The 16,271-nt window shown below is 38.0% G+C and overlaps 1 protein-coding gene across 1 annotated transcript; it reads left to right on the top strand.

Moving 5' to 3' along the window:
• Positions 1-9,949: 9,949 nt before the first annotated feature.
• LOC118228092 (cocaine- and amphetamine-regulated transcript protein-like) lies at positions 9,950-11,160 on the top strand. The gene is made up of 3 exons (XM_035419351.1): positions 9,950-10,266; positions 10,483-10,566; positions 10,817-11,160. Exons 1-3 carry the CDS (start codon positions 10,108-10,110, stop codon positions 10,922-10,924), a joined length of 351 nt encoding a protein of 116 aa, XP_035275242.1. The 5' UTR covers positions 9,950-10,107; the 3' UTR covers positions 10,925-11,160.
• The last annotated feature ends 5,111 nt before the right edge of the window (positions 11,161-16,271 follow it).

Raw genomic sequence — 16,271 nt, forward strand, 5'->3', positions numbered from 1 at the left:
GAAAGTTCTCCAGGTCCAAAGACATTAAAGCATCCCCACACCATCACACTACCACTGCCATGTTTGACTGTTGGTATGATGTTCTGACTATGAAATTCTACACAGTATTTGCGTTACGCCAGACATATTGAGACCCATGTCATCCAAAAAGTTCCACTTTTTCCTTTGATCGTGGCATAGAGTGCTTGTAGAAACGTTGCGGCGACTACTTCACTCTGATGGTAAGGTTCAATATGCGTGAGGTTTGTGTTCAACAGTGCTGGCTGCAGTCAAGCTTGGCTGTGTTCAACCAGCTGACTCAAATTATCAATTAAATTTGGTTACATTGAGTAACTATTTTTTTCACATGGGAGATATGGGTGATAACCTTTTTCATTAAATAACTGAACTAATAATTAAAAATGTGATTTGTGTTTAGGTGTTTAGGTTCAGGTTACCTTTGTCTAATATTGCATTTTGTCTGAAGATCTAAAAATCATTCAGTGTGACAAATATGCAATAATAGAGGAAATAATGAAGGGGGCAAATACTTTTTCACGACACTGTATCCATGATAACTGTTCGGTTTTTTAATAGAATTTGACGCAATTGAAGAATTGTAGTGTTTAAATAAAACGAAAGAACTCATCCCATTCCTAACTACAAAACAAGCTACAATTCAATTAAAGTTCCTTTAAAGTGCAAATTTTCCTTATCATCACACAGCGCAACTGCACACAGTGGTACTTCAGTAAGGTTTAAAAAAGCTTAGTCATCCATTTTCTGTAATCTAAATTATGGACATACTTTTCAAACAAAACTTAACTTAAAACAAGTTAATATTTTCTACTTGAGAGAAAAAATAAGATTTTAAGTCTCATTGCAAGACTCAAACAGTAAACCCTGTGAGACCCAGATGTTGGTGTAATTGTAAAGTATTTTCTCTGAAAAGGAGTATATTGAAAAATGTTGTCTTCATTGGGCAGTGTCTGACCGGTTAGGGTTAGGGTTAGGGTTAGCAAAGGGCTGGGGTGACCAAAGTTCACTTTTTATTTATGGCTGTTGCACTCAGGAATAAGACTGTGTACTGAGGCAAAATGTGACTTTAATGATCTATTATTTTGAGCACATGTGAGGTAGCATATTTTGGGCCTGGAAGATGTCTCTTTTCTTCTATTCTAGACACTTTGTGCAAGCTTCTCAAATCGCCAGTGTGGGGGCTGACAGACCTGTGCTAATGAAATGCATCCGTGACAGTTACTCTGTCCTGTGTGTGTGTGTGTCTGTGTGTGTGTATGTGTGTGTGTGTAATTACATGCCAGTTGGCTGAGATATGTCTCATTTACAGAATATGAACAGTACTGACAATAAAAGAAAGAATTCCCCTTTGTAATTAAGGGTATGCTTCTCACGTGTTTAGTTCTCTGAAGATACATCCAATGAAAATAAATATGGGCATACCCATTAAAGCTCGTGAATAAGTTAATAAGTTAACCCTAATTCATCTTTCTGAGTACTGCTATATTATTTCCCAAAGTCCTGGCATTATAACAGGCTGAGCTGCTTGTCTGATTTGGGAATGAGACAGATCTTTCTAGTTCAATGAAATGACCTAACTATAGAGAACTTATCTAACTGTACCTTCACACTAGCTGATATTGATCTGATTAAAGTTTATGTGAATTCACTGCAGCCACTTTCAATGCACTTTACCTGAGAACAGCACTTGACAATAGGTTCACAACAGCTGTAATATGAGTTTTTGCAGCCAGCAGAAAAAATCCTGCATGCTCAGCTCTGCTCTCTGTTTTTAGTACAATACAGTCATCAAAAAGCCCAACCCCAGAACATATACCCAAATACCAATTTCACTCTGCTTTAGGAAAGAAGGACATCTCTGAAACTAAGCACAGGTCCTTTAATGATACCCTGCACTCATTTTAACAGGTAATTGAATCACGTGACTTGGGTTCTAAAATAAAGGTTTGAGCCATAATCTCTCTCTAGCATATTAATGAGTTAGGTGTCCTTCAGTTACATGTCCTATGTGCTTGCTTTGCTTTAATGACAACTGGGACAGTGTCCTCTGGACTCAGCAAACAAAAGCAATACTTTTTTACCCAAAAAGGGACCACTTGGAAAAATCATGTTTAGATCACAATATGCAGGTCACACAAGAAATGGAATCCAATTAAAAATGACCAATAGAGCAATTATTAGTCAAACTCACTTGCGATGAGGGAGTGGGCTTTGCCTGATGAGAGCCTTGTTTAAATCCAGACTGGCTTCTGTGATTACCTTCAGATCAATAGAGGACATAAATTGCGCTGTTTTCTTTGGTGACAAATTGCTGCTCTATCATTTAGACATAAAAAGAAAAATGAGAGTGAACTGGATGCCCTAAAATGAAGTCACATGACCCTGTATCCTGGAATGCTCATCTCAGTCTGACTTTTGAATGTATCACAACTCAGACTGAGATGAGCTCAGTATATGACATGAACAAAAACTGGTTCAAAATGTCTCACACTGACCATGGAAAACAAAAGGCAAATGCATATTAAAATGTGCTTTTCTCTAATCCCCTGGTCCGTATTGTCCTAAGACATGACAAACCAAATTTCCTTCGTACATTAATATTTAAAAATGTATGCAGCTGTTATCCATTAAGAAAGAGATCACTCACAGTTAATACATGGAAATAAAAATCTGAATTTATAACCTCAGTCCTTGTCAAAACCAAAACAAAAGCAAGGTCAAGGGGATTCATGAGAGGGGGTAAAACCAACCATGCAGATAAAACCAAACAGCCACGGTTCAGCTGCAATAAGTGTGCGAATCTCTTGTGGTCTCTGAAACCTATAGAAATTTGTTGAAAATAATTAAATCTGAGGAGTGGATTTACAGTACTTGAACTTTCCCACAACATATTCCTGTAGTATTCGAAGTAATGCACCAAATCCTATGTTAATTATGTCATCTATTGATGTTTGAAAAACTCTAATCCACCTTCCTCTATTTGAATTCAAAATGCATTTTCTGCTTTAAACACTGCAGTAATGAATGGGGCCAGATGATGTGCAGCATAATCTCCTCATTAAAGCCCTCTGTCTCACGCAGGGTCGATAGTAGCTTTGGTATTGCTTGTTAAGCATAGCGGATTTCCCTATATGGTTTGGTAAAATTATCATATAAAACAATATTGTGCTGAGCAGGGCTTGTGTAATGCACGTGAATACCTGTGTAATCTATTTTTCGGGGAGTATTGTTACGAGTTCATTTGATCATGCATGTTTCTCACCACTTTGGCCTCACCACCTCCTGTTGTGTCCTGAGTTGTAGTATGTGAGGAGAATATTGCGCTTGCATTGCAGGTGTCTAGAGTTCAGCAACACAGGAGAGACAGCAACACTAGAAGGGGCTAAAGGTGAGGTGTTTGTTCAAACTCAGAGCATTTGGGGTTGAGAGAACAAAGAATGCAATGTTCCCTCTAGGGCAGCTTTAATCCCGTTTTCAACTGAACAAAACGTGATACAGAGAATCTGTGAAAAGAGAGCAGCAGTAATGGAATCCAGTGGCAGGGTTAATGACCATTCCGAACAACATTTCCTGCAAGGTGAGGAACAGCTTGATCCTCTGTGTTAGTCATGGGCTCCTGCAATGCAGTTCAGAGAACGCACATAACTAATGTACTGGAAGAAAATGTGAATTTACATTTTTCTCTCCTTAATGATGCATGCATTGGTATTCTGGAGAAAAAACACACAAAAAAAAACAAAATTACAAAACAAAAAAATCTGCTTTTTTGCCTTTTATGTTGCATTTTTCTGGGTTATTACAGAGATCTCTTTGACATGGACTTATACAATATCTTGTAGATAAATAAATGTTGAATATTTTATTTTCAGATATTACTTAAGGCAGCATAAATGTTCTGAGGGAGGAGAAAGAATATATGTGTCCATACTAAATATGATACTCTTTTTAATTGATGTTGTTGTCATTTGCCATGGACATGCAGTATAGTACTTCAGGGTTGTCACGCTGAATTGAAGAGTGGGCAGTGTTGTACCCATGCTGTCACTCACACAGATACTAAACCTTTGTCTAAAAATTGAGTCTTCATGTAAGAGCACTCTGTATGCAAAGCATAGTAACATCAAGGATAAGATGAGAACAATATAATTTTTTTCCAGAACAATCTTGTAAAACAATGTCAGTTAGTTTTTCCATAATGCAACTCTCTCTCTATCTCTCTCTCTCTCTCTCTCTCTCTCTCTCTCACACACACACACACACACACACACACACACACACACACACACATCATATCTGTGTTCATACCAGAAATAAAACCTGTATGGTTGTTATAAAAAATTAATGAAGGCCTAAACACAAATGAATCCATAATTTATGATTTCCAAAAATACAAGAGCTCTGTTTGCTCAAAAAGTGAATCTGAGGTTCAACTATGAATTGTAGCCTCCTTTCCAGCACCTTGGAATAGACTTTCCCAGGGAGGCTGAGGAGTGTGATTCCCCAATAATTGGAACATACCCTCAGGTCTCCTTTTTTAAAGATGGGAACAAGCTCCCCGGCCTGCCACTCCAAAAGCACTGTTTCCGACCTTCACAACAATATTAAGGATTTGTGTAAGCCACAACACCTAAACAACATCCAGAGCCTTCAACATTTCCAGATTGGTCTTATCCACCCCTGGTCCTCTACCACTGAGGAGCTCTCCAAACACCCAAGTGACTGCTGCCACCGAGATAGGCTCTGATCCCTCTGTTCCAGCTTGGCCTTCAGATCAGAGGGTGTGTCTTTTGAATTAATACATTTCTCAAAGTGTTCCTTCCACCTTCTGACAATATCCCCAGTTGAGATTAGAGTTGTGCTGTCCTCGCTAAGAACAGCCTGGGCAATGTCCCTCTTTCCCCTCCTGAGATGCCAAATGATTTTCCAGAACCACTTCGAAGCCAACCGAAAGTCCTTCTCCAAGGCTTCTCCTAACTCCTCCCATGCCTTGGCTTTTGCTTCTGCAAGCCAGGCTCAGAATGCCTCCTTCTTCAGCTTGACAGTTTCCCTCACCACTGGAGTCCACTAACAAGTCCTTAGGTTACCACCAGGACATACACCTAGGCTTTGACTACAGCATCTAGCAGCCACTTTCACAAGAGAGGTTTTGAACTGGGTCCATTCAAACTCCATGTCTCCAGCATCCTCTGGGATACATGAGAAGCACTCTTGGAGGTGGGAGTTAAATTCCTTCCAGATAGAGTCTTCTGCCTGGCATTCTCAAACCCTTGCTACATGCTGGGACCTCCCTGGTCTGTCTGGCAGCTTTGCCCCCATCTGATCTAACTCACCACCAGATGGTGATCAGTTGACAGCTCAGCTCCTTTCTCCACCCGAGTGTCCAAAACAAATGGTCACATGCAACAACAAATGGTCTGATGAAACAACTACAAAGTCGATCATCAACATTTACCCAAGGTGTTCTGATACCATGTACACTTACGAACGTCCTTGTGTTCGGACATAGCGTTCGTTATGGACAAATCATGACAGCACAAGTCCAATAACATAACACTGTTCGGGTTCAGATCAGAGAAGTGGTTCCTCCAAATCATGCCCCTCCCAGTTCCGCAGTCATTGCCAACTGGAGCATTGAATTCTCTCAGTAGGACTATGGAGTCAGTAGGTAGAGCCTGTTCCAGTACAGCTCCCACCACTTTGTTAAAATGGTTTTTGCTTCATAGCCGCTTAAACTTCAGGAATATTCTTATTAATGTGCAAATTTTAATACACATATTTATATTTGTCGATATGAAACTTTTCTAACAATATAAATATGTGTACCTCCACCGGACCTGCACTTAACATGGGAGAATGTTTATTGTGAAATAATGGCTGAACCTCATTCTGTTCACAATAGAAAATTCTATTTTGATTGCAACTAAGGATTGTCTTCATAATCATTGTAAAATTAATGACAGACATATCATAGTGACCAAATGTAATTCGTGATTTTGCGTGACACCACAAGCACAAACATGCCTGGGAATTGCTTGTTTCGTCTCGTAAGAGGTGTGTTTTGATCAGATGTTATGCTCATTATCTCAATCAATCATTTGTGCCGTCTTCGATCCGAAGGTTGGCTTTCACGGTCCTCCAACTGTTTCTCTCCTCAGCCTTTCTCTTGAGTTGTTCATATCTTCTTTCTCCGCTCCATCTCTTTATGTCATCCAGCCACATTATGCATTGTCTTCCATTTTTTCCTCGTCTCCTTTCAATCATCCCTTCCAAAACCCTCATCATCAGCCTTCCACTGGACCCTCTCAGAATGTGCCCTGCAAACTCAAACTTTCTCTCTGCAATCTTCTTCATAAAATACCTGTCTTCTCCCATCAGTTCCAGAACCTTATCATTCGGCAAAAATCTTCTCCAGCTGATCTTGAGCAGTCTCCTATAGCACCATATCTCAAATGCATTTATCCTTCTTTTTGCTTCCTCTGTCAATGTCTATGTCTCTGATCCATACGTAAGAACAGAAAATATATACGTTTCAATAATCTTTTTCTTCACTGTGATGTTGATGTTGCCTCTCAGAAGTTCTTTATTCTCCAAGAAAGCCATTTTTGCTTGTCCAATTCTGCATTTAATTTCCTACAGACATCTTCCATCTTCATTGATCCAACTTCCCAAGTATTTGTATTTGTGCACATGCTCTAATTCTGAATCCTCCAGTTTAATTTTGATCTTCTCAATTTCACCTTTTCCCATAATCATTGCTTTGGTCTTTTTGCTGTTCAATGCCATTCTGTATCTCTTGCAAGCCTGATTTACAACTTCTAACATTTCTTGTAGTTCTTGCTCATTTTCTGCCAGAAGAACTGTATCGTCAGCATACCTGATGAACGTCAAGCTCTCCCCATTTATCTGTATCCCTCTCTTCTCTTGTAGTGCTTCTTTGATTAAAATGAAAGAGAATTGGAGATAAAATACATCCTTGTCTTACACCTCTTAATATGTCAACCTTTCCTGTTTCTCCATTTTCAGTAATGACAGCTGCTTTCTAGTTCCAATATAGATTTTCTATTATTCTTATTTCATGTGCTGAAATTCCTTCTTCTTTCAGTATCTCAATTAGTCGCTCATGGTTTGCCCGATCAAAAGCCTTTTGATAGTCTATGAACACCATGTAAACTTTTTTGTTCTTTTGTATCATCCTCTCTCCAATTGTTCTTAGTATGAAGATGCCATCTCTTGTTCCTTTCCTTTTCTATAACTCAGCTGGCATTCTGAAATCCTGCTATCAATGATGTTGGTTATTCTGCTCTTGATTATATGTAACAGTATCTTTGACCCATGACTTATAATATTTATCAGCCTGTGCTCTTCACACACTTGAGTATTTTTCACTTTCTGTAGAGGAATGAAATTGCTTTTCAGAAATTTGCCTGATATTTTTCCTGATTTGTAGATCTTGTTCATGACGTCTTTGATGTTTCTTATACCTTCTGGTCCTAGACTTTGAAGTAGTTCCGCTGGGATGCCATCTGCTCCACATGCTTTTCTTTTGGGTAGCTTCTTTATCACTTCCTGAATTTCTTCCTCTGTAATTTAATTTATTTCTATGTTGGTTGTGTAATCTGTTTCTCAATTTGTTGGTGTTTCTGTCCTTTGATCTGCATATAGTTCCTTGATATACTCAGCCGATCTTTTAAGCACTTGGTTTTTCTCAATGAGCACTTTTCCTTGTTTGTATTTTATTGTTTGATTGTGACTTGCTAATGCTTTTTCCCTTGAAATCTTTTGCCTTCTGATGAAACCTTGGGTTATGCTGTCTATCCAATTCGTCCAGTTCTTTACACAAGTTGTTGAAATGTTCTTTTGCTTTTCTGCACATTTGTTGTATCTTCTTTAAGTTTTGGTACTCTCTTTGACTACCTTGATTTTTTGCTTCCCGTCTTTCTTCCATTTTTTTAAAGATGTTAACATTCATCCATTTTTGTTTGTATTCTGTCTTTGTATTACCACAGATCTCATCTGCCACTTCTTTTGTGCATTTCACTATGTCTTTCCATTCAGGTTAGTTTATCAGCTTTAGTTTTTCATCTGTCATTTCTGTAAATTTGTTTCTACTTTCTTTCTGTTTTAATTCATCCAAGTTCCATTTTTTGACTTTTTTCCTTTTTGCACTTTAGAGTTACCATGACTGGGTTATGGTCTGCTCCACAATCTGTTCCAGGCCTTGCTTTTGCATTTCTTAATTTCTGTATCTTTCACTGACCAGTGCAAAGTCTATTTGATTAATTGTTCTTCCATATGGTGCTCGCCAGGTATGCCTTGCATTCCGCTTTTGTTCAAACCATGTGTTGGTGATGATCAATTTTTGCTCTTTACAAAAGGATATTAACATTTCATCACTTTCATTTCTGTCATCCAAACCAAAAGGTCCCACAATTTTTTCCTCTTTTTGTTCTCCTACTTTTGCATTAAAGTCTCCTATTACTATGGCATTTTCACCAAAGGTCTTTTTGTTTTTAATTGCTTCTGTTAGCTGTCCATAGAAAGCTTCTTTTACAGCCGATTCTTTATCAGCTGTTGGAGAATATGTTATGAACATATTGATGTTTGCAGGTGTTGATTTTATTTTTATGCGCATAATTCTATCACTGATGTTGTCCCATTCCATTACTGTATTCATTGTTTTGTTATTCATGATAACCGCTGCTCCATTACTAGATTTTTTTCCTCCTGAATACAAAATTCTGAAACTACCTTCAAATGTTGGTATGTCTGTCAGGTAGTCTCCTTCTCCTTTCCAGTGTGTCTCTGTGACTCCCAGTATGTCAAATTCCATTCTGTACATCTCTTGCAATATGTTTGGCAATTTGCCTGTAGACATTGCTAATCCTTGTACATTCCATGTTCCAATTTTCAAACAGTCACTTGATGACGGTGCAGAGCCGCCTGTTTGCTCACGACTGTTCCACCGGGCTGGATTAATGTTACTGGTGTCAACCCTACCCCGTTTGCCAAGATCTGAAAAACTTTGTTGAACTTTGACCATGATTTATACTAAGCGGCTTGATACCAGAGGAAGGCTGCTAGAACTACCTCTGCATGCAGTGTCGACTTTGAGACATGTGACCCCAGCCATTGTTCTTCTTATTTGAAGAATCTTCTGCCTGATGTCTATGACCACACAGCGATAAATTGAAATATCCTCAAGTTGCCTGTAAAGTCATCCACTGCCTGCATTCCACGGATTCACATAATCCTGATCGGAGGGCTGACAGGTACTACACCTTGCCCAAGGGTGACCTGTAGCCGAGTGGAGGGAAGGAGAGCCTTACTTTCCTTTGGAAATGTCTGTAAACCAGAACACTACCCCACTACCCCTACCTCATTATCTACAGAAAGATTATTCTGTGAAAAAATGGTGAAAAGATTCATTTTCTGAATATAAGTTTAAAAAGTGTTAAGTAATCTTATTCTGGTTAGTGGGTACACTGATTTTTTCAAACAAAATTCTATATAAACCTGTAAAAATGCATTCATAAAAATAAATTTAAATGTTTTGTCATTTGTAAATCTGGAGTAAATTACATAGCATTCATATGACGAATGATTTAAGATACTGAGTATCAATCTGACCGCTGGGTTTGATCCTGACATACAGCTGATACACTTAACCCTGTTCCTACATTTCTTCTGCAGAAGGCTGCTTATTTGGAACAACACTGTTCATGCTTGTTTAAAAAAAAATTCGGAAGCGTTTTTGTTACTTTTTCGATGTATTCATTATATATGTTCATTAAATGCCACGAGACACGCCCGCTGCAGAACCGAAAAAGTCATTGCCAGGGGATTTCAATCGCTTTTCTTAAAATATACACCAACTACCCAGGAAGTTTACGCAATGAGTCACCCATGCAGGCTTTCTTACGTATGAAGAAATCAATGGCTGAGGAGGAGCAAACGAATTTAAATGACCACGAATCGCGTGGAATAGATAAAAGGTGAGAGTACTGCAAGGAGAGGGTATTTAATCTGAATCGCCGAAAAAGAGAACAGAACTTCGCACACGTTGTGTCAGATCAATCTGCGTTCAGGACCATGGAAAGCTCTAGACTGTGGACGATAACTCTGATTGTGCTGCTCTCTGTCGTTAGTGGGGCTGAAATTAACGAACCGGAATTGGATTTGAATTTAGATACAAGAGCTTTATCGGACTTCTACCCTAAAGACCCTAACTTGACCAACGAAAAGCAGCTCGTAAGTTTTGGTTTTTTCGCATAGCAATTTATGACAAGAAATATTTCGTTGTTGTATTGAGTATTTTCAGAATGTCAAAATGATGCTGTTATATAAAGATCATGACTTACTCTACTATCAGCGTACCAATTACTGTGATTTACTTTCGAAAATCACGTAAGTAAAATCAAACAACTGAGCGGAGATTAATATATGTTTGTAATATCATTCCAACAGCTTGGGGCTCTCCAAGAAGTTCTGGAAAAACTGCAGAGTAAAAGAATTTCGCCATGGGAAAAGAAATTTGGTCAAGTTCCTACGGTAAATATAAGATTCTAAGTATTAATAGGCTACTTTGAAGAATTCACTTAAACAAGTGAGAATGAGAATGAGAATCTGTCGAAATTTTCAGTGAAAAATAAAGTCATAGATCAGTAACTACGTCTTTACCAGAGTTGCTTTTTGGATGCAGTTATTAATTAGCGAGGCTGGGACTTCACCCAGAGTTGACCGCCACTCCAAAGCTTTCCATGGTTGTAATCCATTCATTTTTTCCCCCGTCCCTCTACAGTGCGACGTAGGGGAGCAATGCGCGGTGAGAAAAGGATCTCGAATCGGCAAGATGTGCGACTGTCCACGAGGGGCGTTTTGCAACTTTTTTCTGCTCAAATGCCTGTGAAGAATATTAAATAAAAAAGTAATCGAAATAGATTAAACATACATTGAATATATAAAAATAATATTATTTGCATAATTTTGTTACAGCACAACAATACATTCGATTAAATGGATGGCGCATTTGATAACAAAGGGGTATCAGATTACTAGAAGCTTACGAAATTTATTGAAATATTTTACTGCCAACTGTAAATAAAATGTATGATTATTAAAGTATGTTATATCTTGTTTCGTAAAGTGTGGCCTCTGAATCAATTGCTTTTGCTGAAATGTACAAACTTTATCTGGGTGAAGACAACGAGCCATTTGACCAGCCAGAACATGCGCACAGAGACACAAGACAATTTTTCATATTTTACTTAATGTGGACGGCGTACCACGAACATTTCATTCAGTGTAACATGGTGGCACGGCTAAAAGCGTTTGAAAAAATGGTTAAATGATCTTGTTATCAAGTGAAGACTTTACACCATCTATATATGTGTTACATATATACATACACGCACATGATTCCATCTGTTCTTAAAAGTTTATTTTAGTTTATTAAATTTAACGGTATTTATTGTATTAAACAGTGCATACCTTTTAAAGATTTCTGTGAAATAAAAAAGTCTTGGGGTTTTCATTCTGCAGTTACCTATTACGATCCTACCATTACCAACAATATACTTGTCTTTATCAGCCCTTCCCCGGAGACAGGTATAAAAATAGATAATTGTTCAGAGATTGCATAATACATATTTCATGAGCAAATCCATTTATCTAAGCGAGAGTACAAAAATCCCCACTATTGCTTTTTCCTGTCTGCGTTAAGTGCTTTAGTCATAAAATTAATAGTCATCTTTTAACCTGCACGGCATTTGCTTGTTTTATTGACGCTGGACTAATACAGCTGCGTTTTTTAACACCTGTTGATGTATGGTCCAAATGGGAAATGACGCCACAGACACATTGTTGTCAGGGATGAACAATCCTCGAGGATAGAAAATAACTCTTTGCACAGAAAATGAAAGGTCATTTGTTCTGGAGAGTGTTCCATTGGGCTTAAACAAGATCTCTGTTTTTGTGGAGCACTGGGAGATTGGACATCGACCACTCAAGAGCTGCCCTGGGAAATATATCCAGTGATTGAACAGAGGTGTCAAATTTGCAAGTCAGCATTTACAAAGTCATCAGCTCATTCAATTTATGGGTACCAGCACTCATCTGCAGTTCATTGGTGATAATACAAATGTTTACGTACATGAGTACGTAGGCTACTCATAACCATGCAGGGTAAATGGTCACATGTCAATTATATTGTATTTCATAACCAGAATGAAAGACAAAGCTGGATATTGCTGTTAATGATCTGCATCAATGGAGAAAGATCATGGAAGGTTATTTGCGGTATTCAGTGTGCATTGTTTGGCAAGACTCACAGCAGGAAGGTTCATTGAGCCAAAGGGGCGAAGTGTTGCAGTCTACACACAGCAAGGAGTTGACACAGGAGAGCAAGGGAGAAGAAATTAACAACTGAAATTAGATGAATACATGCAAGTCACTAACAACTGAGTCACAATAGCAAGGTGCCCGTAAAAAACACAGCAACGTGGCTAAAAACATAATCATGTCAAATATATAGTGGCTACAATGACTTAAACATACAGTAGGAATGTTACAGGCAATGCATTAGCTTCAGAGGGATATTACATTTTTTTTTACATTACATTACAGGCATTTAGCAGACACTCTTATCCAGAGCGACGTACAACAAGTGCATCAGTTCAAGGTGCAGAGGTGTAAAGATCGTAGTGCCAGAAGTGACCACATAGATCAGGACTCCAACCCATTACATTACAACCCTGTAGGGTAACCTGTTCAGCAAACAAACAATCCTGCCAAGTACAAAACTAGCACTGAAATCACATTTGCCTAGGGATAGGCAGACACTGTGACAGTAAATGTGTTTAAGAAATGAGTCATGGTTTCAAACAAAGTAATCTTTACCCACTTTGTTTGATGTGACAATGTCATTCATAAAAGAAAGAAAAACCAGCCAAAGCCTGAAAACGAAGCAAGAAAATAATATCCTCTCCCAATTTTTCTTGTTCACAACTCAATTGAAAAATATTCATAGCAACAAAAATATAATATAACAGGTTTGTTTTTAGAGAACATATCATCTCTATTTTTCCACCTGGCACTCACATTGCTTATGCATATGGGTTTTACCAATTACCTACAATTTAATCATTTGTTCTTCTACTATCATTATGGCTTTAAAGTTCTGTTGTTTAATCTCCATCCCTCTAAACTGCCACCTTGAATGTCATAGCTGTCATTCTAATTCATCAATGACTTCACCCTTCTCTGATGAAGAATGCGGATGAATTCAAGCAAAAAATAGTCTTCGGATCAAAAAGCACAAGATGGCCTTACCATTCACTCGCCCTGCTCATGCGTGCCACAGGGACCCTTCCCTTTCAAAGCCTGGTATCAAGCCAGCCACTAAGACAAGCCCCCATGTCTCCACAGCTGTCAATCAGACTCACCACCTATCTGTCTGCTTTCACTCTCTGTTAGTTTCATTCATGTTTATCAATAATTACCACATTGCCAGGAGGCAGCTCTCTTGTGGGCCGAGTTGGGCAAGTGGATGTAACTAGAATTAGAATCTGCTGTCTGGTTCCAGAGACACAAGCCAAGTCCTATTAATCTCAGAAAAAATGTGTTGGTTAATGGTAGAAAAAACTTTTCTGCTATTGTCACTGTCATAACTGAATAGGCTTCCCTGTAAAAGAAAAGTAGTATGGCATTCCTGAGACACTCATGTTCACCCACACACACACACTAGCTAACACACGCTAACACAGAAATGTGCATGTGCACACTCTCTCTCACACACACACACACACATTCAAACAAACAAATGTCCGTGCACTCTCGCATTTTCTCTCTTATATACATACACACATGCACACGCTCACACACACACACACGCATGCATGGCACAGACAAAAAAATACACAGCTGACTAATGAAGAGCTATAAAGACGTGTTTAAAGCTGTCACTAGGAGAAAATAACTGCAAGCTTACGAGCTGACATTTCTGCGACGGGGGTGATAAAGCTGGAGGATGATGATGCTTGATAAATAAAAGTCACTATGAGATTATTATTCTCAAACAAAAGATGCTGTTTAAAATTAACTACGCTCAGTGACAAAAATATTCTTCAACAAGTCAATAAAAAGAAGTCAATAAAAAACATTTTAATTTAGAAATGAATACCAATGTAAATGTAAAATAACTCAGTTGACAGTAATTTTGAATTCTGAAGAGCTGGTTCCAGCAGCTAAAATCACAAATTGTTTCATTAACACCAGAAATAATTCTCATTATTCAAACAACTCCCCTGAATAGAAGAGACAGCCTTTTACTTCTTAACAAAGGGGCATCAGCCTTGTTATATGCACTTGCTTGTAAGTTGTCAAGGACTAGAGCATCTACTAAATGCCTTAATGTAAATGAAAGAAACAGGTTTTGCTCCTATAATAAAAATGCATATTGCCTGTATATTTACCTTCATCTGACACTGGGTGGAAAATAAATCCATTCCCAAGTACCTTGCTTAGTGTAAAAGCCAGCCATAAAGGTTCTGCACTGTAACAACATAGAGCAAAATACCGGCAGCAGAGTTTCCAAGTAGTATAGATTTTTTTGTTTGTTTCCTGTTTTATGTTAATCTTACATTATAGCACAGTAATATGTATAATAACAAAATCACAATCTCATATAAACAAGACCAGGTCACAACCTAGTATATGGCTGGACCGGCCGACCAATTGTGTAACTTCATAACTCGGCCGGCCAATGGTGTAACTTCATCACTCAGTCACTCAGTCATTCGCGTTCGTAGGGCTGGCCCTGCTGTTGCGGTCCAGCCAAAAATACTGAACTAAAACACAGCACTTTTAAAAAACCACAACAGTTTTGCTGCACAACAGTTAACGCTTTAATTTAAGAAGGCATATACAGAGCTCTGATGTGAAAAACTGGAGAAATTTATTGCATCACCAACAGCTATTTCATTGTAGTCAGTGCACAGATAAACTCTTCATAAAGTTCTGCACTGATAAATCCAAAAGGGGTTGCAGCATCATTTCTCAAAAAAAAAATTATATGTATTCCTGTGAACAAATACTTCCATACATGTAATATACATTTTCTTACGTATTGTCCTCATTATCCTTTTATCTATTTGACAATATAGATCCAAATTTGCACACTACAAAAACATCTTTACAGACAGTGTCTTCAAACATTACACAAGCCATGGTAATGAATGATGTTTGACAAAAGGAACACCAACATTGGATATTCACATGTTGGTTTGGGGAACAAGCAACCAAAGAGAGGTCTAACAATTTAGCTTATTTCTGCAAAACAAAAAAGGGATGTGATGTCTTTTAAATGCTCTCCTGATTTAAAATGTGCTTTAAAATATGCGCAATGTAACACAGGCAGCCACCAGGGACCCACAGGATGATTTACAGAGTGAGGCTGAAGGAAATACAAAAAGTGCCATGTCTGCCCCCTACAGGCTTAAGAAACAATTGTTTGAGTGGTAACCATGTCCTGACACTTCTTAGCTTATCCATGATACTAAAATATGTTATATTACATACAAACCATAATCAGAGTTTGAAAACCAGGAAACATTTCTCTTACGGTGCCTAATCTTTAATGAAGGCTTAGGCTAAAATATTTTGATGTCTTTAGATAGTTGCATAAAACACATTCATTTTTTAAAAAGGGCTGTTATACAAGCTAGGACATACATTACATACCATTATATCAAATAACTGCATTTAAAAAATTCATTTTTCACTCATTCCTTCTATTTTGTCTTCCCCACATGCACTTATTGTGAATTAAGTATATTTTGAAGGATAAGGGTAAGTAACACCTTCAAATTTATTGGTCAGCTTACTGTCAACACGCCTGGCCGGATAATACTTTTGACACAATCGTGTTTCTGCTGTAGTATTTGCAATTTATTTTAACAAACTGCACATTAAAAGAATGAGAAATAAGTTTGGACCCCATATAACTACAAAAAATGCTATCCAATGGCTTCAGATTTTTATTTTATTGTCATCAGCAGATTCACTAATCCAGAGCGATTTAGAATGCAAAGATAATGTGTCAAAGTGTAGTAATTCCCAAGAGGGGAAAGCATAGTTCCAAGAGAGCCAGCAAGAGCAAGAAGTGCAGGTTTAACTGACAACTTGTCAACCACACTGAACATTAAATGAAGTTTAACAAAGCTACCCAAATGAGTATTAAACAGGTGTTTAAAAAAATG

The sequence above is a fragment of the Anguilla anguilla genome, chromosome 5 (assembly GCF_013347855.1).
Source record: "Anguilla anguilla isolate fAngAng1 chromosome 5, fAngAng1.pri, whole genome shotgun sequence".
NCBI classification, from domain to species: Eukaryota; Metazoa; Chordata; class Actinopteri; order Anguilliformes; family Anguillidae; genus Anguilla; species Anguilla anguilla.